We start from the raw sequence: 27,624 nt of genomic DNA, 5'->3' as shown, positions 1-27,624 counted from the left end.
GCTCAATCTAGATAGTCTTTCATTGAGACTCTCTTCCCAAGTGATTTTACATTGTATTTGAGGGTCGGGAAGCTCAGAGACAAGGTTTCTCTGTGAATCCTTGGGTATTCTAGAACTCACTCTGTAGCCCAGGCTGGCCTCAAACTCAGTGATCTGCCTGCCTTTGCCTCCAGAGGGATTTAAAGGTGTGTGCCACCACTGTCTAGCAGACTTTACATTGTATTCAAAGATAACCATCACATCAGTCAAAGAAAGTATTGATATGAAGGGGGAGGCTCTTCTTCAAATAAGAGTGCTTCCTGTTCCATCCTAACCTCTGAACGGTCACACATCTACACACACACACACACACACACACACACACACACACACACACACACACACACGAATGTGGTGATATATTGCGTCCCCCAAAATATTGTGCACAATTGAAGCTTATGTGAGGATCAGAAGAAAAAGCTAGGCAGGGATCCGTCTGGATCTCTGTGAGTTCAAGGCCACACTGGGAACGGAGCCAGGCGTGGTAGTACATACCTTTAATCCCAGCACTAACCATAAAGGTCTGGAGATCTGTACAGACAGAAAGGAATTGACAGAGGTGGACAGGAAAAGAAGTTATGTAGCTGGATGGAGAGAAGAAATGAGGTGGCAGAACAGAAAGGCATAGAGCCGTGGGTATACAGGAAGCAGATCTCTTTGGAGACTGAGTTATTGGTGAGATGAGGTTGGCTGTGGCTTGTCCTATTCCTGATCTTTGTCTTACACACGAATACAAAGAATTAACATGAAAAGCTGTAAGAGAAAAAGCTCACCTATGGCAGAATCATCAGAGTAATACCAAGTCTCTCATTAGCAAGCTTGGAACCAGGAGAGTGTGGAAAGATACATCCTAAGTCCTGAAAGTAAGTGCACACCAACCAAGAGTGCTAGACCTGCAAAGCTGTCTATTTACTTTGGTGAAGAAATAAGGACATTGCCACACAAGCAATTCACGATCATCAAGCCAGCGTTAGAGAAGATGCTTTACATATACGAAGTGGAAAGATAAATACTCTGAATAGCACAGGAAAGAATAACTTCAGGAGAGGACCAGATGAACAATGGAGAGCTAGGAAAGAACCCATCATGTCTAACACAGTACACAGGGGCACCCTGATACTAACAGGGAGCAAGTAAAGAAAAACAGCAATCCAACCAACCACAAAATTACAGAAATCAGTACAGGACTCTCTATAATAAGCTTAAATGTAACTGGCTTCAACTCACCAACAAAGAGACACAGACTGGCTGACTGGTTTAAAACTAGATCTAATGATCGGTTTCAAAAACAAAACAAAACGCCCACATCCTCCTCAAGACAAAGGATACTGCACAGTCTACACAGTGAGTTGAAACCAGTTGAAAGCAAACTGGTACAGTTCTTCCAGTATCTGACAAGGTAAAGTCCTGCCAAATTAGTCAGCTCTTTCTGGTTTTGTGTGTTTGTTTTTAAAGAAGACTACATACTAATAAAGGCAACAATTCATCAAGAAGATGTAATACTTGTAAATGTATTTACAGCAAATACTAAGGCTCCTCCCAATTCCATAAAACAAACACAAAAGGACATCAACTGTCGGAGAGGACTCAGACAGAAAGAGTGGGTGATTCAGTCAGTACTCCTTCTCACTTCTAGAAACATCGTCCAAACTAAAAATCAACACAGATAGCTCAGAGTTAAAGTCTGTCACTGATCAAAATGACTTAGCTGATATCTACAGGATATTCTATCCAAAAGATACAGGCTATACATTCTTCTCAGCAGCCCTTGGAACCATCTCTAAAACAGAATCACATTCTAAGCTATGAATTAAGCCTTACCAAATACAAAAGAATCAATGTAAGCTCTTGTATCTTATCAGACCAGAGTGCAATTAAAGTAGAAATCGTTGCAAGAATACCCAGAAATTAAGAAATTATACATACACTCTAAGATACTCTTGAATAACAACCACTGTATCATTGAAGAACTCAGAGGAAACCGAAAGGGCTTTGAATCAATGATGATGAAAGCCAGTCTTATCAGTCTTTGGGGTATAAGTAGGGCAGTTCTAAGAGGAAAGTTTACAGGTATGGATGCTTATATTAAAAAGTAGGGGAAGGACTCAGATGGCTCGGTGGTTAAAAGCATTTACTGCTCCTCCAGGACCCGAGTTCAGTTCCCAACTCCCACATCAGGTGGCTTACAACTGGTTTAACTCCAGCTCCAGGAAATCGTACACCTCTGGTTCCCGTAGGCATCGCACCTTAACATAAATTTAAAATAAACCTTTTCTTGAAACCCAGAAAGGGGCTGGTGAGATGCACAGCTCAGAGGGTAGAAGCACTTGCATGTAAGTCTGACAATCTGAGTTTGATCCCTGGAGCAAACAAGCTTGACTCAACACAGGCAAAGCAGTGAGCTGAATCAGAACATACACAGTCCTAAGGGTAGAAATCATGTGATCATCTCAATCAATGTAGAGAGGCCTTTGGCAAAGTTCCCTGAGAAACTAGGAGTAGAAAGAACATACCCTAACATAATAAAGGCTCCCACAACAAACCTACAGCCGACATCACGCTAAACTGATAGCATAGTCTCGAGAATCTTGAGCAGGACAAGGGTGCCCACTTTCCACTAGAAGTCTTGGCCTCAGCAATAAGAGTAAGAAAGAAAAGGTGCACAGTGAAGAAGTCTGGTTGTGGCTACTTGCAGGTGACTGATCATTTATTTCAAAGGTCCTAAAAACTCCACCAGAAAAATCAACATGCAAAATCCAACAGATTTTCTAGACCAAAAACTGTGGAGCCAGAGAGAGCTGGCTCAGCAGCTAAGAGCATTTGCGGCTCTTGCAGAGGACACGGATTCAGTTCCCAGCACCTACATGGTGGGTCAAAATGAGTTCCAGAGGATCTAATACCTTCTTCTGACCTAGGGGCACCAGGCAGATGTGTGCTTTGCATGCATACATGCAAGAAAAATACTCATACACATAAAATAAAGTAAAAAAAAAAAAATCTAACCAAAAAATTCAAAAACCTATGGGTGAAAGGCCCCTACAATGAAAAGTTCAAGATAACGAAGAAACTAGAAAACGGGAAAAAATCTCCCAGAGACTCAAAGATTTAATGCTGTGAAAATGGCTGGCCCCAAAAGCAATCTTCAAAACCAATCCCATCCCCATGAAAACCCTAATGAAATTCTTCATAGAATTAGAAAAAAAATCCTAAGATTCACTTGGAAATAAAAAGACTTTAAACAGCTAAATCAATGCTAAGTAGAAGGGAGAGTGTTACATAGTAACAAAGTGCCATGGTCCTGGCACCTAAGCAGGTATGCTGGCCAAGGGAACAGACTGACGACTCAAACCACACAAAGGGCCACCCAACGTGGGACTAAACTGTTGAAAACACTCTCTGGGGAAAATACAGCTGCTTTAATCCTGGGTGGACTCCCAAAGTAGAAGAAGGAAACCAGACTCTTATCTCTTGTTCTTGTCTTGTGCAAAAATCAATTCAAAATCCACTACAGACCTGACGTAAATCCTGATGTTTAAATCTGCCCAGGGAACACACTTCAAGATTCAGGCACAGGCAAGGACTTTCTGCTGCTAATAAAGATGCTAACTGGTTTGGGGATTTAGCTCAGTGGCAGAGCACTTGCCTAGCAAGCGCAAGCTCTGGGTTCGGTCCTCAGCTCCAGAAGAAAAAAATAAATAAATAAAATAAAGATGCTAATTATGTAAGAAATCATCACAAAAATTGACAAATGGGATTGATGATATGAAATTAAAAAGCTTCTGAAGAGCAAAGAAAACCATTGCCAGAGAAAAGAGAGCCTGTGGAGAGGGTAAACTGTGTGCAGCCCCATCAGAAGACACTAACACCTCACACACACAAGGAGCCTGAAAACTAAACCCTGAAAGAATCAACTCATCCAACCAGTAAGCAGGAAGTGATTTGAACGGGGCAGGAAATGGAGAGGGCAAGAGAAGCAAGCCCTGAGGTCAGAAAGTAGAAAGGGAAGGGAAGGGAGCCAGGGGGAGGTGGGGTGGGGGCGGGGAGTGCCATGAGGGCTGTGGGGGAGGGGACATGAGAACAAAGACCAAAGACAAATGTTTGAACACACCATTAGGGAAAGACTTAGTTTGTATGCTAACCTAAAAAATTAATTTAAAAAAAATTCTGAAGTCATTAAGGACATTTTTATAGTCAAGTTTCACGTTTTCTTGTGGTTAAAAAGCAAGAACAACAAAGAAGTAATCTCAAGAGAGGTAGAGATGAAGATGAACAGAAGAATTTGAGTTTTTAGTTCATTCCTTTCTGTAACATCTTTATGTCAGCGCTTTCGTGGAAGAAGTAAATGAATTAAAAATAAACAGCTGTGTTTGGGGGTGCATGCCTTTAATCTACACAGAGAAGTCTTGTCTCTAAAAACCTAAATAAATGAAAATGCAAACAAGACAGATACACACTCATCAGTACTCTGACTAGTAAACAACAGCAGAGCGGGGTATGGTGGCGCACACCTTTAATCCCAGCACTCAGGAGGTAGAGAAAGGTGGATCTCTAAAGAGCTGAGCCTGAGCAAAATCCTCTCAAAAAAAAAAAGAGAGAGAGAGAGAAAAAAAATGGTGTGCAAAGAAAATGTTGGTACACTGAAAAATGCAAAAACTTCACAGCAAAATACAGTAAGCAAAGTAATAATAAATTTTAAATAAGCAACTGAGCCACCTTTGAAAATCCCTAAGCAATAGAGATGCCAAGGGAACCGTCCAGGGCAGCCTCCAGCTCCAAAAGTAACCCAAAAGTTAGTTTCATTTTTCTCCAGTTTCTTCAAGAATCCAAAGTCTCAGACCAGCCTCAAATGCTGGTTGTGCTGCATGGATGAAGGAGAGCTGTCTCTGAACGTGGACACCAGAAGCACATTGCTGGCGCTGGCACTGGACCTTCAGAGAGGCTCCTGTGTCCAGCTTCAGCAATGTCTTCCTTCTGTTTCCCCGGAGCAAAACTCAGGAAACCAAACGTAACCTTGGCCTGAACAACGCAGGCAGGAGGCTCCTTTTCCCTGACTGAAACTAAGTGTGTCCCCCAGTTGCAGCCACATTCAAATTTCCTTTTTGTTTTAATAAAACAAAATAAATATTTACTCCGAAGAGCATTCCACCAAGGGAAAAAGATTAGATCTCGGCAGAGGAGAATCACTGTGACCTTGGGTGTGATGAGGTCTGCGTGGTGCAGAGTACACCAGAGAAATGAAATGGGAAGAACACTGGCCATGTGTGAGTGAGCACATGGGCAAAGGGGAACCTGAAGCAGGACAACTCTTTTAAGTCATACAAGCAGAAAGGACTCAGCCAAGAGACTATGGTAATGCACCTCCCACCTGTGGGGAAACAGGCCTCTGAGAATCTGCTGGGAGCTGGAATAATGGGGTTGGAATCTGAGGTGAGGTGAGAAGGGGGGCAGGCTAAGGAAGGGTGTGTAACAGCAGCATCTACTCACCACAGTCACCAGAGCAGCCTCCCCACCCCCATGGTTCTGCTGAAGTGGAGAAAGACTGAAAGTGTCTCCATCACTTGAGTTTTTTAGAACAGGGTGATCCCAGCCTCACGATATTATATTTCACCCGCCATCACATTATTTATTTTTCATAGTAAGATTAACAGTTCCTACCACGTCATCAGAGGGTTCCTCATTTTAACTCTTTTAAGAGATGCATTTAGTTTTACTTTAAGTGTGTAAGTACATGTGAGCCTGGTTCACTCAGAGATGAGAACAGGGCATTGAACCCCGTGGAACTGGAGTGACAGATGGCTGTGAGCCACCAAACAGGTGCTGGGAATCGAACCCAGGTCTCCTGAAAGAGCAACTAGTGCTCTGACCTCTGAGCCATCTCTTCAACCCTTAATTTTAACTCTCCTTAAAAATTTTTGCTGGGCCGGGCGGTGGTGGCGCACGCCTTTAATCCCAGCACTCAGGAGGCAGAGCCAGGCGGATCTCTGTGAGTTCGAGGCCAGCCTGGGCTACCAAGCGAGTCCCAGGAAAGGCGCAAAGCTACACAGAGAAACCCTGTCTCGAAAAACCAAAAAAAAAAATTTTTTTTGCTGGGTACCTGGGCACGGTGGCACACACCTTTCGTTTGTTTGTTAGGTTGGTTTCTCTGAGTAGCTTTGGAGCCTATCCTGGAACTCACTCTGTAGCCCAGGCTGGCCTCAAACTCAGAGATTCTCCTGGCTCTGCCTCCCGAGTGCTGGGATTAAAGGTATGCACCACTACCGCCGCGATGGTGGCGCACACACCTTTAATCCCAACACTCAGAAAGCAGAGGTAGATGGATCTCTGCGAGTTCAAGGCCAGTCAGGTCTACATAGCTAGTCCCAGAAAGTCACAGTTCACAGTGAGACCCTATCTCAGAAAAAAAAATTTTAACTTTCTTTTAAAAATTTTGGGTCCAGGGCTGGAGAGATGGCTCGGAGGTTAAGAGCACTGGCTGCTCTTCCAAAGGTCCTGAGTTCAATTCCCAGCAACCACAAGTTGGCTCACAACCATCCGTAATGAGATCTGGTGCCCTCTTCTGGCCTTCAGGCATACTGTATACATAATAAATAAATGAATCTTTAAAAAAAAATTGGGGGGTCCAGAAATGTCTCGGCAGGTTATAGATTTTTTTATGCAAGCCTGGAGCTTAAGTTTGACCCACAAAAAGGTGGGCGGAGAGAGCCAAGCCCCGAGTTGTCTTCTGACCTCGCCACGTCATGTGCATGTCTTCACTCACACACATACATTACACACACACACGACTAATAAATAAAATTCAAAATGCGAGGCAAATTCCAAGGTGTATTTTAATATACTGTGAGTACTTAGTATTACCTATGGAGAAAAAATGTATTTTATTTTTTTTAATAAAAGAAAATGCATACTTACTCTGAATAGTATTTCTTCATTCCATTTTGGATTCAAAGACTAAAAGACAATAAACATGGTGTTATTTATTTGTTAATTCTCTGTCATATAAAAAACAAGTTTATGAGAAATCTTTGGAAGCTGGCTAACTCTAACCTTTCTGATAGTTTTCGTCTGAACGCTGGTAAGGACTCCACTCATCGGGTCATACAACGTCACTCTCACGTAAGGATCACTGTTAAAAACAAGGACATTTTGGTAGTTCAGTCCAACTGTTCACATTATCAGATTTTCAGAGTTTTCTCTCTTAACAGTTGCTACTATTTTATTATTTCTATTACTTTGTATGCTTAAAAGCCAGGGATCTGTATGCAGGCTAAGCATTTGCATTGTTAAAAAGCTTAAGTACCAGGTCAGTAAAACCAGCAACGATTCAGAGTGCAGATCTCTTACCCACAGTTCTGGTGACTTACAAACTTTTTAGGCATTTTGAAAATGTCTCTGAACCTTAGTGTCTCTTTTGAGCGTAGGCGGCTAATTCAGAGGTTTGTAAAACCAGCTTTTCAACACCACAGGTGTTTCCAAACCATCTCATGGTGTAAACCTTGTTACATATAGCAAAGACTCACACACACACGGGGCAATCAACTCATGTAAGCATGCAGACATATATGTAAGTGACAATAAATAAATCTTCAATTTAAGTCGTCAAATTAAATTTTTAATTACATTAAAATAAACTGCAGTTAAAAATAATTACATCTTTCCAAGCATGGTGGGGCACACCTTTTAATCCCAGCACTCAGAAGGCAGAGGCAGGAAGCTCTCTATGAGTTTGAGGCTAGCCAGGGTTACAGGGTTAGACCCCACTTCAATAAATAAATAAAATAAAATAAAATTACATGTTATAGAAGCCCTTCTACTTTCTTTAAGATTTATTTTTTTGGTTTTCTTTTTTTGTTGTTTTGGGTTTTTTTTAGTTTTTGGGGTTTTGTTGTTGTTTTGGTTTTTTTTGAGACAGGGTTTCTCTGTGTAGCTTTGGAGCCTCCTGCCTCTGCCTCCTGAGTGCTGGGATTAAAGGAGTGCGCCAAAACTGTCCAGCCCAAGACTCAGTTTATTTTTTATTCCTCTGTGTGTGTGTGCCCCCTAGAGCTAGAGTCACAAAGCTACCTGACATAGGTACCGGGAATAAAACTCAGGTCTTCTGTGAGAGCAGCAAGTGCTCTAAACAGCTGAGCCATCTCTCCAATCCCAGAAACCCTACTAAAAGGAGACATGAAAGGGGACAACCTTGTGACACATGGGCTTTTGCAGAGTACAGAGACTGAATAAGGACATCCTGCTCACCCAGTCAAATCTCCGCTTTCTCTTGTGTATTTCAGAGCTGGTACTGACCCTTCTTCTCACTCCCTCCTCTCCAATCCCGTGTGCTCACACCCCTTCCTTCACACTGTAACTCACAAAGCCCACTCCCAACACACTGGCACTAACTGGAACCCACCCTCCCTCCTGTTCTCCTGTGTGGAGCTGGTCCACTTGTCCAGCGCTCTCCAGCGCAGAAACGGGCATTTCACCAACCGCTTTATCCTCCAGCTTCCCCTTAGACCTAGTTTTTCTAGGTCTACCAATGTGTTGTTTTTTTTTTTTTTTTTTTTTGGTTTTTCGAGACAGGGTTTCTCTGTGTAGCTTTGCGCCTTTCCTGGAACTCACTTGGTAGTCCAGGCTGGCCTCGAACTCACAGAGATCCGCCTGGCTCTGCCTCCCGAGTGCTGGGATTAAAGGCGTGCGCCACCACCGCCCGGCAACCCAATGTGTTTTGAAACTGCTCTATTCCTGACTCACCCTCCTTCCTCTAGCAAAGTGGAACACGTTTTTTCTTCCTTTCTCGGTTAAACTTTGCAAGAGAATGCTTGGTAATAACACTCACACAGCAATGACTCCACATCAAACACTGCTCAAAGCAGCTTTTGTGGATCAGGATGAGCTATTATCCTCTTCTCCACGTTGGACATGGTGGGGGAGGCCGCGGCTGGGGCTATAGCGCCTGCTCCACAGAAAAGAACCACCACCTTGGGGACCTCCCTTCCTCCCTCCCTTCATTCCCAAGGCTCTTTAGAACCATGAAGTCTACTTTCTGTCTGTCCTCAGATCTATTCTGAAAATGCTCTGAAACACTCATCTCTGGGTTCTTACCCTACCCTAAACTCCTCTTTTCTCTTCCTCTCTCCCTGACAGGCTATCATGTAGGTCAGATACCCTTCACCTCTCCGTGTAATTGAGAAGGACCCAATTCTCCTACCTCCATCTCAAGTGTGGGATTACAGGCACGCATTACCTCATCCAGTCCACGGGGTGCTATGGATCAAACCCAGGACTTTGTGCATTCCAGGCAAGCTCACACCCCTCCCTCAGTCTTTCTTAAGTCTCTTTCCTATTGGCTGCAAGTTTCATGCTGACATTCCCTAAGGTATTCACCTGGACTCCTGGCCTCTGCATCTCTCTAATCTCATCCATAGTCTTCACGACTAAATACATAACGTCAAATAAAAACTGTAAAAATTGCTGGGTGTGATGGCGCACACCTTTGATCCCAGCACTTAGGAGGCAGAGGCAGGCGAGGTACAAGGTTCAAGGCCAGCCTGGTCTACAGAGAAGCTCTAGGTCAGCAAGGGCTACATAGGAAGACCATCTTAAAAGAAAAAACCTAACTCTAACCTACCCAGATACAGATTGCCATTTAGACATTTTCTAATGTCTGGTCCATTCAGTGGTTCTGGTTTTTATTATATTACTATTGAGTTAGTTATAAGATAGCTAAAATTAAAAGTCTTGGCAGATGTATGACTGCTTCTTGACTGTGGTATGAACATTTCATCTGACCCAAGATGTCTCTTAGGTCTTTAAGTGTACAACACATTAGGTCACAGTCTTGGATCACTGAGATGGTCAGTGGGTAAAGGTACCTTCCAAGACTGACAACTTGAAGTCAATTCCCCCAGAAGCCATATGGTGGAAAAAGGGAACTGATTCATACAAGTTGTCCTCTGGCCTCCATCTACATGGCATGCCATGCCATGTGCACATGTTCAGTGTTCACACATACACACAATAAATAAATACAATGTAACAGACTTCTATTTCCTTCCTTTTCCTCGGTGTGGTTGACTTATATATTTACTTCCTGGGGGCCACACATCACAGTTAGACAATTCGTGAGCCCACTGAACCCACACTCTGTATGGAATATGCAGATGCATCATAGTGACCACTTCTCAGGGCAGCATGGCCCCACAAAACTCACAGCAGCCTGCTCTGAACTCCATCAGTTAGCACTCCCTGATGGAAATTAACATGGGTTACACCCTGACCCCCAAAGACCTCAGCCTGCCATGCCCTTGCCCACATACACTGGCACATATACACCCAGGGCCTCCCCAGTTATCACTGACCCGGTGAGGCGCACTTTGCTGTTCTGAGATCTAGTAAGTTATAACCTGTTTCTGTGATTTTGTTGAGTTGCCTCATTTGTGTTTACCTGAATGACAATCTGAAACAATCTGAAACTAACTTCTCCACCGAGACTGGCTCCCTAGGTAGGAATAACCTGGACACAGACCAGACAAGAGTCACAGCACACTGTCCAAGATACACAAATTTCCTGAAGCACATCCGGTGGCCTGAGGTTCTACAACTGGAGGGTGGACCACAGAGGCACTCTGAAAATACGAGATACCCAGAGCACCATGAGGGCAGGGCTGGAGTTTACAGACATCCCCGCAAGACCTCGTGACTGAATTAGAAACAAACACACAACAGCCACTTGGTAAGACCCTGAAGCAGTGGGTCAAACTAAAGAATCAAGGAGCTTCTAACGCCCCCCCCCCCCCACTGAGATCATAAGCACTTGCTCAGGTGGGACACGGAGCTGTGAATTCCTATCATCAGGCAGCAAGAGACACATAATCCTCACATGTCCTGTGAATGTCAACTTACTGTGTGCATTTGAACATCTACTTACAGTCAAGAATGTTTCATTTGCAGTCATTAGGATGTATTCTTCAGGCCAGTTATACAAAGACTATACAAATTTGTTTTAAACCTTTGTTTCAGAGATTGATTTTTTATTTTTAATTACATGTATGTGTGGGTCTGGGTCTGTGTGTGTACGGGGGGATTTGTGTGTAGAGGTCTGTGTGTGTACGGGGGGATTTGTGTGTCTGTGTCTATGTGTAGGGGTCTGTGCACGAGTGCTGGTGCCTGCAGAGGCCGAGGCTTTGGAAGTCCCTGGCACTGGAGTCCCAGGCAGCTGTGAGCTGACAGACATGCGTTGGGAAGCACTGTTATCTGCTGAGCTTTCTATCTCCAGGCTCGTGTGATATTTCTTAAAGTATCTGTTTTAACAATTTTGAAAGGCATGAGTGTCTTTACCATTATAGAATTTTCCATTTTTCCTTTTTCAAATTTTGAGCCACATATCTCAGAGTTCTGACAGGCATACACCCATTTCTAACTATTATAATCTGGAAATAGTTTCACGGTGAACCCTTACTTCATCAGATTTTAAAAGTATACTCTTTAATCTTTATCATTCCAGTTTTGAATTCATTTTTCCTAACTTAGCTGTGTCATTATTTTAAGTGTTTTAAGTCTAGCTTTAAAGAGTTGCTTCACTTAATATGTGCACACATGCAGTACCTGCAGAAGCCACAAGAGGGAAGTGGATCTCCTGGAGCTAGAGTTCTAGATAGCTGAGAGCCAGCTGAGGTAGGTCCTGGAACCAAACCTGAGACATCTCCCTAGCCTCTAAATATTGCCAACATACCTTCTACTTGATGGTATGATGGCACGATCCTTCTGCCCTCCCCACCCCCATACATCTCTCACTACCAGGGATTCAACATAGACCACCCCAGGCTAGATTTTTGAAGGTGTCCCTCACTATATAGCTCAGGATGGCCTAGAACTCACAATTCTCCCAAGTGCTGGAATTACAGGAATGAGACACGTAATAACGAGTCTAACGAGTGTTACTTTCTAATTTACTGTAATAACCCCACCTTGTGTTACTTCTCTCCATTAACGTTTCATGTAATTACTGACATGACTGGATACAAGTCTATAACTCATTGTATGTTTTCCTTTCCTTGCCCTACTCCCTTTCAAAAAACAATTTGTTTTGTACTGGCTTTTTTATTTTTTCAAGAATTTCATTTTAAAATTTTTGCTTTTATAGGCAGGGATGGTGGCACACACCTTTAATCCCAGCCTCTGATCTCTGAGTTTCAGGACAGCCTGGTCTACAGAGTAAATTCCAGGACAGCCAGGGCTGTTACACAGAGAAACTGTCTCCTGTCTCAAAATAAACAAGCAAAAAACAAAAAACAGAAAGCAAACTTGTGCTTTTACAAACCTGTAACTCCTTGCGTCCGTGTGGGTGGTTTATCTAGGTCTTTACCCCGCACCCTTAAGGACTCCCTCCACTCATGCTTTCTGCTCTTACACTATTCTTCCCTGCAGGGTCGCAGCAGACACACGCAGTGCAACATACACCTGTTCTTTATGCTGTACTTGCCATGGATGTTCCTTATCTATAATATGAATCCAAAAGACAAGGTTGGGAACCATGACTCCAATGGGCCCTGGATAAGGTTAAGAGCACTTGCTGCTCTTGCAAGGGACCCAGGTTTGATTCCTAGCACAAACATGGCAGCTCAAACCCATGGGTAACTCCAGTTACAGGTGATTCAACACCCTCTTCTGACCTCTGTGGACATCAGGCACACACACACATACATAAATTTAATTTTAATTTAAAGAAAAGTATCTGTAGATTCCAGATATTGTTTCTGATCTTTTCCTTTCTGAGGATCTGATCTTCCATCTGGCATCAAATGTCTGTATTTATCACTGTCTTTAATTTTATAAATGCAGTAATTCAGTGATGCATGTGCATGTTAAGTGCAGTGCCTGCTGAGGCCAGATGAGGGCATCAGTGGTCACAGGCAGTTCACTGGGAATGGTCCTCTGCAGAGCAGTACAGGATCGTAACTGCTGAGCCAACTCCAGCCCCTGATGTTTTTGCTAATAGAAAACTGTGTGTTTCACTGATTTCAGTTATCCTCCCCAGTCCCCCACAGGGTTTCACTGTGTAGCCCTGGCTGTCTTGGAATTCACTCTGTAGACCAGAAATCAGAGATCCACCTGCCTCTGCCTCCCAAGTGCTAGAATTTTAGATGTGTGTCACCACTGCCCAGCTTCAACACTTTTTTTTTTTTTTTTTTTTTTTTTTTTGGTTTTTGGGACATGGTTTCTGTGTAGTTTTGGTGCCTGTCCTGGATCTCGCTCTGCAGAACAGGCTGGCCTCAAACTCACAGAGATCTGCCTGCCTCTGCCTCCCAAGTGATGGGATTAAAGGCGTGCGCCACCACGGCCTGGCCAAAACTTACTCTTTAAAAATGTTTTCATTTAACTCTCCCTTCTTTCTGGAGCTTAGTGATGACAGATTGTTCCTTTTTATCTATCAACTTCTAACCGGTAAATGATTCCTCTTGATATACGTTCAGTTCATCTTTGCTCTACATTCTGTTACCACAACCACCTAAGCATTTTATTTATTTTTTGGGGGTTTTTTGAGACAGGGTTTCTCTGTGTAGCTTTGCGCCTTTCCTGGAACTCACTTGGTAGTCCAGGCTGGCCTCGAACTCAGAGATCCGCCTGGCTCTGCCTCCCAAGTGCTGGGATTAAAGGCGTGTGCCACCACCGCCCAGCATAATGTTTTTGTTTTTGTTTTAAGATTTTTTTTTTATTTATTACATTTACAGTGTTGTTTGCATGTATGATTACATGCCAGAGGAGGGCGCCAGATCTCATTACACATGGTTGTGGGCCACCATGTGGTTGTTGGGAATTGAACTCAGGACCTCTGGAAGAGCAGTCATTGCTCTTAAACTGAGCCATCTCTCCAGCCCAACCCATGCATTTTTAATTTCAAATACTGTTTTATACCTGTAGAATTTTCCTTTTAATCGTTTATTTATTTGGTCTCTATTTCATTCCTGAGACTTCTAATGTTTTGACTTACCTTGAGCATATTCTCTTTCCTTTTTTTAAAATTGTTTTGTATTTTTTGTTTTTCTGGAGACAGTGTCTCTCTATATAGCATTGGCTGCCCTAGAACTCACTCTAGACCAGACTGTCCTCAAATTCAGAGATCTGCCTGCCTCTGCCTCCCGAGTGCTGGGAACAAAGGCGTGTGCCACCACATCCTGCTCATATACTCTTTATTGACTGTGTTCCATTCCCTGGATCTTTGCAGACCAGGTGATGACATGTTGTACCATGGACACTGTAAGCTGGGCTGCAGACAATGTTTCCTCTGTTTATCTATCTTGTGTGGACAAGGGTCACAAACCCTGTTTGTTGGACAATGACTCTCGGCTCAGACCTCTGACATCCGCGGAGTGCGGCCCTTTTTCTTCCAGAATCTGCACCACTGCCACGCTTCCTTCAGAGTCCATCTTCTGCTTCTCCCCCACGGAGCCCACCACCCTCCAGATTTTCAGGCTGTGGCGACGAGCAGCCACTGCTCCAGCTTATGATTCTATGCAGCTTCAGACTAATTCCTTTTTGTTTTCCAGACAGGGTTTCTCTGTGTCGCCCTGGCTGTCCTGGAACTCCCTCTGTAGACCAGGCCTGCCTCTGCCTCCAAGTGCTGGGATTAATGGTGTGTGCCACCACCGCCCAGCTCAGATTAACTGCTAAAATGGCAAATCACTCTAGACTTTGCTCCCGGTGTAGATCCCACCAGGACAGCCCTCTCTCTTCACTCTATGCCCAGAGAGCTACTTTTTATAGTGTATCCTGGGTATGGTCGTTATCCGCTAAAGGGTTTAGAGAGTTTGTACATTTCTTGGAGCAGAACTCAATAATAAATCTTTAATTTTACAAATTCATTAATTCAGATACCAAGAAATATAATCTGGAATGATTTCGCTGTGCATCAAAATTTGCTAATATTATCATTCAAATTTTTATTTAATCAAAGTTCAAGAAAAAAAACTAAGACATGCCAAGTTTTCAAATGCCAAGCCCATATACTATACTTACCTGGCTCCCAAGATATCCTTCTTGGCCAGGCCTATGCCAGCTATGACCTTCACTCTCACGACGCGAGTGTTATCCTAAAATGTAAACAGTTCCGTTTTATTCTCATGTAATTATGAGTTATCTAGTACGATAATAACCTAATACAATAGTAATATTCAAATTAGAGAAGACTTTTAAAATGATTAATCTGATTAAAAGTTACATAAAGGGGGCTGGAGAGATGGCTCAGCGGTTAAGAGCACTGGCTGTTCTTCCAAAGGTCCTGAGTTCAATTCCCAGCAACCACATGGTGGCTCACAGCCATCTGTAATGAGATCTGGCTCCCTCTTCTGGCCTGCAGGGATATCTGCAGACAGAACACTGTATACAGAATAAATAAATAAATCTTTAAAAAAAAAAGTTACATAAAGGAAAATAAAAACAGAAATTACTATTTTTAGATATAGTTGACCACATGCAAAGAACTAAAGTTATTACAATCAATAAGAATTTAACATTTTCAAGAAAAATCTAATGACAAATTGTAACTAGTGAAGTTACTACTGTTGCTGTGTTCATAAATCAAACACTCACAATCATTTGTAATAATTACTAAGAAAAGTTAACTATTTTTAAAGTCTCATCAAATAGGTATAAATAACAGTACACATACTGTATTATGTCAAATACCAACTATTTTGCATAACACAGTAGGATGAGATTTTATGGGAGAACTTTTTTGTCTTAAAAAGGACATACCGTCTGAGGGGAGCTAGGGGAAGGAGTTAGTGTGGTGAATGTGATCAAAATACACTGTATATGGCTGGGTGTGGTGGTACACCACTTTAATCACTTGGAGGAATCACTCACTAGGCAGATCTCTTTGAATTTGAGACCAGATTGGTCTAGATAGCCCAGGCTAGTCAAGATTATATAGCGAGATCATCTCCAGAAAAGATAAAAAAGGAAGAAAAAGGGAGTTGTAGGGCTGGAGAAATAGTTGAGCAGTTAAGCTCAGCAGTTAAGAGCATTAGCTGCTCTTCCAGAAAACCTGGATTCAATTCCCAGCACCTGTATGGTGGCTCACAACCATCTGTCTATAACTCCAGTTCTAGAATCTGAAGCCTTCTTCTGGTCTCTATTGACATTAGGAACACACATGGTATATACAAACACACAGACAAAACACTCATACGCATAAATAAAAACTTAAAAACATACATTGTGGGACTGGAGAGACAGCTCGGTGGTTAAGAGCAGGTGATCCTCTTCCAGGGAATCCGGATTGAACTCCCAGCACCCACAAGGTGGTTCACAATCGTCTGTAACATTACTTCCAGGGGATCCAACACCATCTTCCTCATTCTTATCCAGGCAAAATTCCCACACCTGTAAAAATTTAAAATAGAATACATTCTATGAAATTCTCAACAATTAACAAAATATTACACTTTCTATCTAAAAAGGTACACATCGAAATATTTCGGGGAAACCGCACCAATTCTGTAACTTATTCTCAAATAGCTCAGCAAATAAAAAGTCAAATGTGAGTCCGTCTATGCATGAACACAATGTTATCACGCTGTGGACTAAGCTCATGGCTATGGAAGTATGTGTTATACACCCTCTCTTAACTGTCCTATAAATTAGAAACAGTTTAAATCAAAAGAGGGTAGGTATGGATTCATTTCGGCTTCTGACAAAAAATACACTTAGGGGATTTTTTTTCCCCCCTGCTTACAAATTCCTCAGTCCATCATGGAGGGGAAATCAAGGCAGGAATCCACAGTCAAGATGAGAGACTGGGGGCTGGAGAGATGGCTCAGAGGTTAAGAGCCCTGGCTGCTCTTCCAGAGGTCCTGAGTTCAATTCCCAGCAACCACATGGTGGCTCACAACCATATTATAATGAGATCTGGTGCCCTCTTCTGGCCTGCAGTCAGAACACTGTATAGACAATAAATAAATAAAATATTAAAAAAAAAAAAAAAAAAAAAAGATGAGAGACTGAGTACCCTGGCTTGCTGGCTGGCTCCGTCAGCTTCCTGTCTCTCCCACTGTTCTGGACCCCTGCCTAAGGGGTCTGTAGGGCAGTTTCATACAACGTCCACTCCCATAAACACGGTCCACAGCCTGCTAACACTGTGTTCATTCTCTTTAATTTATGGACACACAGACATAGTCACATCCAACTTGTTATTCGCTATGTGTGCTGGCTAGTTTTATGTCAACTTGACACAAGCTAGAGTCATCTGAGAGAGGGAACCTCAGTGGAGAGAATGCCTCCTTAAGATCAGGCTGTAGGGAAGCCTTTAAGGCATTTTTTTCTTTTTTTTTCCTCTAAGATTTATTTGTATTTATTATTACGTATAGTGTTCTGTCTGCATGTGTGACTGCAGGCCAGAAGAGGGCGCCAGATCTCATTACAGATGGTTGTGAGCTACCCTGTGGTTGCTGGGAATCGAACTCAGGACCTTTCGAAGAGCAGTCAGCACTCTTAACCACTGAGCCATCTCTCCAGCCCCATTAAGGCATTTTCTTAATTAGTGATTGATGGGGGAGAGCCCTGCCCACTGTGGGTGCGGCCACTCCTGGGCTGGTGGTCCTGGATGCTGTAAGGCAGGTTGAGCTGAGCAGATCTCTGAGTTTGAGGCCAGCCTGATGTACAAGGTGAGTTCCAGGACCGGCTCTAAAACTACACAGAGAAACTCCATCTCAAAAAACCATGAAAGAAAAAAAAAGAAACAAAATTCCAGGTAAGGCTAAAGTGAAAAAGAAAACCTTAAAAGCTCACGAAAGTCAGCAAAATGGCTCCAAGGTGCCTGCTGCAAGCCTTGTGACTTGAGTTCATATCCCGGGACCCACATGGCGGAAGAAGAGAACTGACTCCCATAAGCTGTCTTCTAACTTCACACATGCACCATGGCACACGAACACGAACACACATACACACACACACACACACACAGAGTAAATTTAATTTCTATTATTCCACAAAAAAAAAAAAAAGAATTTCCTAATATTTCTATTGTGTTAATTAGGAAAGAGTCAGGGCTAGAGACATAGCTGAACTGATAAGAGAGCATGCCTACATGCAGGATGCAGCCAGGAGCACACCTCATCTTGAACTCTAGTGACCCGCCTCCACTTCCAGACACTTGGATTACAGGTGTGTACTATCACCTCCATAAATCAGTCCTGCCGTGTGTACTATCACCTCCATAAAACAGTCCTGCCAGACAGGCACTTGATCCATAAACCGCTCTCCTCCAGCCTCGAACACTGGCCTCCTTTTTTGTTATGGTTTACTCTTAGTATTTTTAATTGTATGTGTGTGTCTGTGTGTGGGTCCTTGTGGCGGCCACAAGAGGGTGGTCCAAGGTCCCCTGGAACTCAAGTTACAGGCAATTGTGAGCTGCCTAATGAGTGCTGGGAACTGAACTCAGTCTTCTACAAGAGCAGCAAGTGTTCTTAACTGCTGAGCCTTCTCTGCAGCCTCAACACTGTAATTCTTTTGTAGGAAAATTCAATCCTCGCACACAGATGCTTGTCAGCAGAGGAAGTCAAGAAATGGGAGTGGTAATCATGTGATTCCACCCCCATCTGCAGTAGGTGCATCTCACTAAGAAACCTACTTCTCACCAACACTAACTAGGAAAGTTTCCAGCCTCTAGAGGCCTGGCAGCAGTTCCCCTGGGAGGAGGCGGCTGGAAGGATATCAGGTAACCATCCCCTGGTCCACTTCCTTCTTTCCCATCAATGACTGGTGAGAAATGCCTGGCACCTCCAATCCTGGCGCTCTCCTAGGGGGCAGAGACAGGCAGATCTCTGAGCTCAGGGCCAGCCTGGCCTACACACAGAATTCCAGGTTACACAGTGAACCCGTTTCAGGACGAAAAGGGTGACAGGAGCTGCTTTCCACTGTAAATCCTAAGGGCCACTGGAGCACATCGGGTAAGCTGTCACACTTCTTCACTTAGCTAATGCTGTAATGTCAAATGTCTGCAAACAGGACCTCTTTCCACAGGGCAGACAAGGAAGAACTAAGTAAGACTCATGGAAAAGTGCGAGAGGCGTTCGATCCACTTCAGCATGCTTGAACCCTCACAATTCTCCACATTCCATGCCATTTCTATTCATTTCTCCTGGTTTCAAAGGGTTTGAATCTATTTCCTTCTTTTGGAGATAGGAGCTCACAGTATAGCTCCGGTTGGTCTTACAGTCAGGTGATTGTCTGGCTCTCAGCTTCGCAAGTGCTGGGATTACAGGTGTGTGCTATGATGGACCGATAGAATACCTTAGACACCCCCCCCCCCCAGACAAGGTCTCTCTATGTAGCCTTGGTTGTGCTGGACCTTGTTATATAGACCATACTGGCCTCAAACTCACAGAAATCCTCCTGCCCGTCTCCCATGTGCTGGGATTTAAAGTATGGGCTAGCACATCTGTTTATGCAGTGCTGAGGATCTAATCCATAGCTTCAGGCATACTAAGCAAATACTCCAACTAAGCCACACCCTCAGCCCAACCACTTTTAATCAACAGCAGAGGGCTGCCTACTCCCAGACTTGTCTATGAGTTCAAAAGGTAACAAAGCAGCCATGTTTCCTTCTTTAAATAAAGTGTGGAGGGGTGGAGGTGGGGGGTGAGGGTGGTATAGGTTCCAAGCCCCCATTTAGTTTTGTGATAAACCAGAAAATAAATGCCCAATGACATCGATGAGCTGCCAACGACAACCAGAAAACAGAACACTTCTGTCTCTGCACCAGACAGTGAAGTCCTTGGAGGCTGGCAGTCTTACCCTTTCCGTATCCCTGGTGCTTGGCACAATGCACACGGAACAGTAATGAATGTCTGCTGAGTAAATATTAATAACCCAATTACCACCGCAGAGGAAGATGCTCACCATGTCTGTCTCTATCCCCTACCTGACTCGCTTTCCTTAATGTGCACAAATAGACATAAAAAAATGGAGGGTATCTGAGCCATGGAACACACATCTAGACCTTCCTTCATCGTGGGACTCACAGTCCCCAATACAGAGGTGGAGTTTCTAGCCCCAGTTGCTGCTGAGCACCTACTGGGTGCCACTCAGATTTTAGTTCAGCTGGGCAAATGAAAAAGGCAATCAGGAATACAGATGGGGGACAAGAGAGACGGGTAAAGATGGCTTTATCAATAGTCTGTGATCAGCTGGCTTTGCTGGAAGGAGGTGAGGGAAGAAATCTGGGAGAGCCAGCCTCCACGCAGCCAGAGAAAGCCCCAGGACAGGGCAGGATGCCAGCCTGAGGTCCTGCACACTGGGTGGTTACGAAGTGTGCATTATTTAACTCCGTCTATACAACAGTAATGGGCACTAGTGAGACTATCACCCCTAGCGAGAGCAGGCTGAGGACTGCTTCTGGGGACTAAGGGACTAGAACCATCTGTCTGCCCATCACCACAGTCTGAGCGTGACCTGAGAACTCAACTTTTTTCTAAAGGTCTACTTATTTGTGTGAAGGAGAGTGTCTTGCCTGCATGTATTCACAAGCACCGTGTCCATGGCTGACTTCCAGAGGTCATAAGAGGGCATCATTTCTGATGGTTGTAAACCACCATGCGGATGTTGGGAACCAAACCCAGGTCCTCTGCAAAGGTAGCAATTGCTCTTAACTGCTGAGCCATCTCTACAGCCCCTCCTGTAACATTCCTAAGTATGTAGACATTCAACCCACTGTGCATTTAAGAACTCACTGCTCCCAACTGTGACTCAGTACCCACTATCGGTCTTTGCCTTCCTCCCACGTTCCCCCAACCGCTCTTCCAGGACTCTGGTAATCACCAATCTACTTCAAATAAAGATCTATTCTTTTGTGTGTGTGTGTGTGTCCACGCGCTTGCGCAGGTGCCAGAGGCAGAAGGAAGGCATCAGATCTCCTGGAGCTGGAATTACAGGTTATGAGCTGCCCCATAAGGGTGCTGAGTACTGAACTTCGGTCCTTTGCAAGCTCTTTTAATCACTAAGCCATCTCTCCAGCCCCTCTCCTTACAATTTTTATAACAAAAACGTTTTAGGTTTCCCATGGGTAGAATCTTAGGTACCCATCTCTCTACGCTTGGCTTATTTCACGTAAAATGTCTGCCATTCCACTCATGGAGAAAAGGAAAAAAAAAAAAAAACCGAAAAAAAAAAAAACAAAGGATCGCCTAAAAAAAAAAAATCTAATATTTCACGTAATATGTCTTCCATTCACCGATGGAGAAAAAAAGGATCGCCTAATAAACCAAATATTTCACGTAAAATGTCTTCCATTCTACCCATGGAGAAAAAAAACAAAGGATCGCCTAAGAAATCAAATATTTCACGTAATGTCTTCCATTCCACCCATGTAGAAAAATACAAGGATGGCCTAAGAAATCGAATTCTAACCGCAACACAAAAAAGGTTTTCAAAATACCCCGCAGTCATCATTCTACGTTAATAAAGTGCCCGCTGTTGATAAACAAAAAGCTTTCGGGGAAGGGGGAAAATGGAGGGCGCCAACTTGCTCAGAGAATGCAGCATTACAACAGCGTCTGGAGGTACCTGAGAAAAGAATAGAAATCGGGGGGTTCGGGTTGTCGGGCTAACGGGGTCCGATCTTGATAAAAGGTACATGTGGCCGCTAGATCGAGCGGCAGGAACTCGCAGATTTGATGCACGCGCACACACAGGCACACGCACACGCACACACACACTCTGAAAGGGTCACTGTGAAACGCTGCGGGGCCTTCCATGCCCCACCCATTGGAGACGACCGCCAGCTCCATCGAAGCTCTCCCTCAAGGGGGCCTCACTTTTCGTGAGCGCGAGGCAAAGTCGCGATTAAGTTGTCCGACTCTTAACAGACGGCTTCGCCTGCTTCCAATCGCAGGACTGCGGTTTTTCAAAGCCAACAGCTGTGGAGGGTGGTGGTGGGGGGGGTTCTTTAAAGTATTTATATTTCTCCGGCCTTCGCCTTTTTTTTTTTTTTTACCCGAACAAAGGCCGTGAAACAAAGCATGCACTCCCCCCCCCACCCGACAACTGCCGCGTTGTCCAAGGAATCCCACCGCCCCGCGCTCCCACCCTGGCCCTGGCCTCCCCGGGAAGCCATCGGAGGGCAAGCCGCCAAGTTCTGTCCGCTCCCGCTGCGGCAGGAGCGGGATGCGGGGGGCCCCCCGGGATGGCGCCCCACCCGAGCCATCGCCCTCCCCGAGGGGGTGCGCTCGCCCAGGCCGCAGCCAGGGCGCCCGGAGGCCGCCCGAGAGGGCGATGGCCCTGGGCAGCCGGGCGAGCAGGGCCCCGGGGTGGGGGTTGGGGGTGGGCGGCCTAGCTCCCGCCAGCCGCCTCGTGCTCGCCCCTCTCCACCGCTCCCTGCCCGCGTGGCCCGCTCCAGGGCGCGCGGCGGGGCCCGGGCCCCGATCACCCGCCTCCCCCGCTTCGATGGAGGTCCCCCCGAGCGGTCCCGCAACCGCCCCGCACCTCGTCCTCCGGGAGCCCCGGCGCCTCCGCCTCTTCGGCTGCCATGTCCGAGCTCACACGCTGGACGAACCGCCCCGCCCAGGCTGCAGCGGCGGGAGAGGAAAGCGAGGAGGCGGGCGCTGCGGCTGAGGCCCACCCCGGGTACGCGCGGGAGGGGGGGGGGGTGCAGGGGCGCGCGGCGGGAAGGGGCGGGGCGCGGCGCACCGCGGCTGCGCGCGCGGCGGGGCTGGGGCGCGGGGGGCTGGGCTGCAGCCAGCGTGGCGGGGGCCCGGGCGCGGGGGGCTGGGCTGCAGCCAGCGTGGCGGGGGGCTGGGGCGCGGGGGGCTGGGCTGCAACCATCGTGGCGGGGGGCTGGGCTGCAGCCATCGTGGCGGGGGGGCTGGGCTGCAGCCATCGTGGCGGGGGGCTGGGCTGCAGCCATCGTGGCGGGGGGCTGGGCTGCAACCATCGTGGCGGGGGGCTGGGCTGCAGCCATCGTGGCGGGGGGCTGGGCTGCAACCATCGTGGCGAGGGCCCGGGCGCGGGGGGCTGGGCTGCAGCCATCGTGGCGAGGGCCCGGGCGCGGGGGGCTGGGCTGCAACCATCGTGGCGGGGCCCGGGCGCGGGGCGCTGGGCGCGGGGGGCTGGGCTGCAGCCAGCGTGGCGGGGGCCTCCAGACACAAAGCGCCCCTCCGCAGCGCGCCTGCGCGTGGTGGGGCCCGCGGCGGGGGCGGGGGGAGGTGGGTGGCTGAAGCCCGCAGCCCCCGCCTAGGAAGGAGGGGGGAAGCGGTGGGGGCGGGAAGGTGGGGGGAGGGGAGGCCGCAGGGACCACGACGACGACGACGACGACGCGCTTCTGCAGAGAAAGCAAACCTTGCGGTTTTTGTTCGACAACCACAACGGTTCTCCCCGGGAGCCCGGCACGACCTGGCCCCGCGTTGAGAGCCCGCAGATTAGGCGAGCTTAGTCCCAGCCAGGATCCACCTCTGAAAACGTGGTCTGGCGGGTCCGAAGCCATCTTAGGACCCGGGAAGGGAATGCGCAGGCCTAAATCTGGGGGTGGGGGTGGGGGAGTCGGCTCCCATTCCAGCCACCAGGCTTAGGAAGCCATCCAAGCGCGCCTAGCTGGAAGAAAGAAAGGGTGGGGGAGGGAAGGAGAGCCGCTATTCCTCTTGTTTGGAGACGACAGGGCTTGGTGTGTCTCCCAGGCCAGCCTCCAACTCAGCTTCCTTCTGACTCACCCCTCCCGAGCCTCGATTACAGGCCACCATGATATCTTGTATTTTCTATAGTTACAAAATGTTGCCGAAATAGAGACTCTCAGACCTGATTTCAGGGATCGCGAGAGAGCTAATGGAGGTAAAGGCCCTCCCTCGTCAGCAAGCTTCACAACAAAGGAGCCCGGTGCCCCACACCCACATGGAGGAAGGCGAGAACTGACTATCCAGCAAGTCCTCTGACCTCCACGCGTACCTACAAAATAAATAAATGCTTTTTACAGATCCTATTGCAGTTTTCCCAAAGAAAATTAAACAAATTCTGAATTTACGAGTCACCTTTTAAAATGTTGACAAATGTGAGCAATTGATTGTTTACATAATATTTCGTTGAACTTTGGCAGAATCCATTTCATTCATCCTAGCTATCGGAATTCTGTTAATATGTAATCCATATTTTATCATTTGTGTTAGAACAGATGTGACAAGTAAACATGGGCACAGTATTCCTAAATAGTCAAAATCTAACCACGATCGTGGAACTAGTAGTGTACATTACTGGTAGAACGAGGCCTAGCATGTGCAAGGCCTAGGCTGGAGCCCCAGCCTCACAAATAAGTAAATAAACAGGCAGATGTAGAATCAAGTCTTTAGCTTTATAAACTCACATATCTTGTGTTCTTAGGTGTTAGGAATAAAATAAGCTAATCACAGTGGCGATTGCCTTTAATCCCAGCACTCAGGCAGAAGCCAGAGGATCTCTTGAGTTTGAGGCCAACTTGATCTACATAGTGAGTTCCAGGGCAGCCAGAGCTAGTGAGACCTGTCTCAAAAGAAGGAGGAAGAGGAGGAGGAGACGATAAAGAAGATCTGAATATATTCTATATGTCTGTTATTTTTAGAGTAATACGTTCTCCTAATATCTCACTGTGTTGTCTTGTTGTGTTTTAAATTACCAGGGTCTCACTGTGTAGCATTGACTGGCCTGGGAGTCCCTATGTAGACCAAGAAGCCCCTCAAACTCACACTGCCTGCCGGAGCTCCCTGTGTGCTGGGATTAAAGACATGCACCGTCACACCCGGCACTGTGTATTTTTTTTTTTTTTTGTATTTAATTTTAAGTAGGTCATTCATGTTATTTCAAACAAGATCAGGAATCAGTTCCATTACTGGTGTTTTATTTAATGACGGAAGAACAGACAGCTTGAAATTGGCAATAGGATCATTGAGAAAATCCCATGAGATTATGAGCTGAAGCATTTGATGATAATTCCAAATCCCAGTTTTTGACTCATGGTTCTTTTCTTTCCATCCGGTGAAAATCATAAGGAAGGAATAACCTGGCAGGTGCTTAGGCACGATAAACAGGAGTGATTACTATCTCCCCGCAGAAAACTGGGAGGGGCCCTGTGAAGCCAGCTCCTGAAATAAAAAAGAATTAATGGAAAAAACCCTTGTCTCTATGTATTCTCTCAGCTCTGTGGAATATTCGTGGGGGTGGGGGTGGGGTGTATGTGTGGCTTGTGTGCTACAGTGAGCATGTGGAGATCAGACACAACTTTGTGGAGTCGGTCGATTGAACATGGGTTTCCAGAGTCCTCATAATAGTCCCTTTTATATATCCTTATACCCTTGCTTCTGTTCTTCTGAAGAACCCTAATGTATGTGGTATGGTTATGGTAACTGTTAAGTATAGTGATGTAAGTACTCTAGACCTCAGTTTTTCAGATTTCTAACTCAAATCCTTCTCCTTTTATTCTCTTACAAGTGTGTTGAAATAAGTACTTGAAAAGTCATGGGCTGGGAAGACTCCAGAACCTTGCCTTCCTGGGAAGCGAAGTGAAGCCCACTGGAACCTGTGAGCCAGAACCTCAAGCAGTCTCCACAAAGATCCTTCCCGCTTAGTCATTCCTGTCTGTAGTGGCAGGGATGGAGACCCAGCTTCACACTGTCACCTGCGGCAGCCTGAGGTCTTTTTCGGTGACCTGTCCTCAGGCAAAACCAGATCCTCAGCCACACCACAGAAAAGAATTTCAGGATTAACCTGTGTGAAGCAGAGTTGGAGTTTATGAAAAATAGAAGAGAGAATAAAGCATAGGCCGCCGAGAGCATGGGTGTGGGCTTCTTAAAGAAAACACTGCCTCCCCGTCGAAGCCGAGGACATAGCATGCCGGTGGTCTCAAGTTACATCTCAAAGAGTTGCTGAGAAATTGTTTTCCTCTCTTTTTGTTAAGTGAGATTCTAGGGTGGCTCCAGAGATGCCCTGGATGGGATTTCAGTCAGGTAAGATAAAATCAGGGCCTCTAGGATTGCACAAGGAGTTGGGACATGTTCTTCTACTGTAACTGGGGTTTCTGATGAGAATCAGAATAGACTGCAGGTGTATAGCCCGGAGGTGGGGGAAGGCCTCAAGCAAATGTTAGGTGTGTTGGATTGTGTGTGTGTGTGTGTGTGTGTGTGCGCGTGCGGTGCGCTCGTGCAATGTGAGTGCTGGTGTACATGGTGTATGGAGACCATATGTTCACCTTAGATGTGCAACCCAACAACTTCTCCTATGACCGACACCACACACACACACACGCACACACACACACTTCTTATTTTTTATTCTCACTGACCTGTAACTCGGTGGTAGGTAGGGCTGAGCAGCCAGCAAACCCCAGAATTCATCTGTCTTCTTCTCAGTACCCAGGACTACAAGCCTACGCTACCACACCCGATGCTTTCACCTGGATCGTGGGAATCAAACTGAGGTCCTCACGCTTGCAAGGCAAGCACTTTACCCATGAGCCCACACTCTTGTGCTAGGCTTCTCCATTCTCAATATTCCCCTGTGTCCGTCATCTCCCCGTGTTTCTGTCCTGTGTCAGCTCCCACATAATGCAGATACACCTACCTGAAGCCAACCAAGTCTCCTCTTTCGGCGTGGATTGATGGATTGAGCAAATGCAGGAGTGTGCCCAGGCATGCAAAGGTCAGAGGACAGCTTGCAGAGTCAGTTCTTTCCTTCCCCAGTGTGGGCCCCAGGGATCAAATTCAAAGCCTTAGGCTGGGTGGCAAGGGCTGCCTGTGGAGCCGTCTTGCTGGCCCCCAAGTAATTTCTCCCCTGCTCCCCCAGACTTGGTTTCTCTGTGTAGCCTTGGCTGGCCTGGAACTAGCCCTGTAGACTAGGCTGGCCTCAAGTAATTGCTTTTCTTTCCTATTTAGTTTATAAAAGCTCACGATCTACTCTGGAGTTCTCTGAACCTTTTTCAATTCTGGGTTTGTTTTGTTTTGTTTTGTTTTTTTCTCAAGACAGGGTTTCTCTGTATAGTTTTGGTGCCTGTCCTGGATCTCACTCTGTAGTCCAGGCTGGCCTCGAACCCACAGAGATCCGCCTGGCTCTGCCTCTCGGGTGCTAGGATTAAAGGCGTGCGCCACCACCATCGGCTCTTTTCCAATTCTGTCACCCAGTTTGTAAGCCATATTTTGCTCAAATGAACCCTGAAATGTTAATGTGCCTGTGTTCATCTTTTAATGGTTCCAAGCTCAGCCCAGGACGCTTGTGTATGCCCATGACCATGGAGGGGAGAGCCTGGCATTTTACCCTGGCATTTACCCTGGCCACGCTGTTGAATTGCACAGTTGTTGTTGGTTTGCACAACATCCTTCGGTTGGCATCCCATCTCTAAGGGCTCCTGGTTCCCCTGCACCTTTGGGGACTGTGGAAACTCTTCCTGACTTCCCTGGAGGCGGAATTACAAGCCCCACACTGTCACTTGTGGGCAGCTCCTCTGCTGGGCTCTGCCAGCAGAACTGTGCAAATCTCACGCAGGAAACGGCAGACCTCCTTTTCTCCTATGCCTCCGACAGGGATCAGGGAGCACAGTTGCCCCGCACTGAAACTCAGCAGGGAGCGCATGGGCAGGGAATGCTCCTTAGAAACATTCAT

General features: G+C 46.1%; 1 protein-coding gene and 1 long non-coding RNA gene across 7 annotated transcripts in view; one reads left to right on the top strand and one right to left on the bottom strand.

Annotated features, from left to right (window-relative positions):
- The window catches only part of Nedd4 (NEDD4 E3 ubiquitin protein ligase), a 92,282-nt gene extending 69,644 nt beyond the window's left edge, over positions 1-22,638 (bottom strand). For 5 of the 6 annotated variants that reach the window (XM_052714097.1, XM_052714104.1, XM_052714122.1 and 2 more), the window contains exons 1-5: positions 22,498-22,638; positions 16,234-16,401; positions 15,034-15,107; positions 7,084-7,162; positions 6,949-6,987 (exon numbers count right to left, since the gene is read on the bottom strand). In XM_052714097.1, the coding sequence (XP_052570057.1) occupies positions 6,949-6,987; positions 7,084-7,162; positions 15,034-15,107; positions 16,234-16,401; positions 22,498-22,542 (405 nt within the window). In that variant the 5' untranslated portion in view covers positions 22,543-22,638. The remainder of the gene's footprint in view (positions 1-6,948; positions 6,988-7,083; positions 7,163-15,033; positions 15,108-16,233; positions 16,402-22,497) is intronic. The other variant, XM_052714140.1, reaches the window with a different exon arrangement.
- Positions 22,525-27,188, top strand: LOC128095293 (uncharacterized). The gene is made up of 2 exons (XR_008213206.1): positions 22,525-22,638; positions 25,462-27,188. It is a non-coding gene; the product is annotated as an uncharacterized LOC128095293 (long non-coding RNA).
- Positions 27,189-27,624: the final 436 nt, after the last annotated feature.

Source organism: Peromyscus californicus, unplaced genomic scaffold (genome assembly GCF_007827085.1).
Source record: "Peromyscus californicus insignis strain IS unplaced genomic scaffold, ASM782708v3 Scaffold_11__1_contigs__length_118956290, whole genome shotgun sequence".
Classification (NCBI taxonomy): domain Eukaryota; kingdom Metazoa; phylum Chordata; class Mammalia; order Rodentia; family Cricetidae; genus Peromyscus; species Peromyscus californicus.
This window is presented reverse-complemented; position numbering and strand designations above follow the sequence as displayed.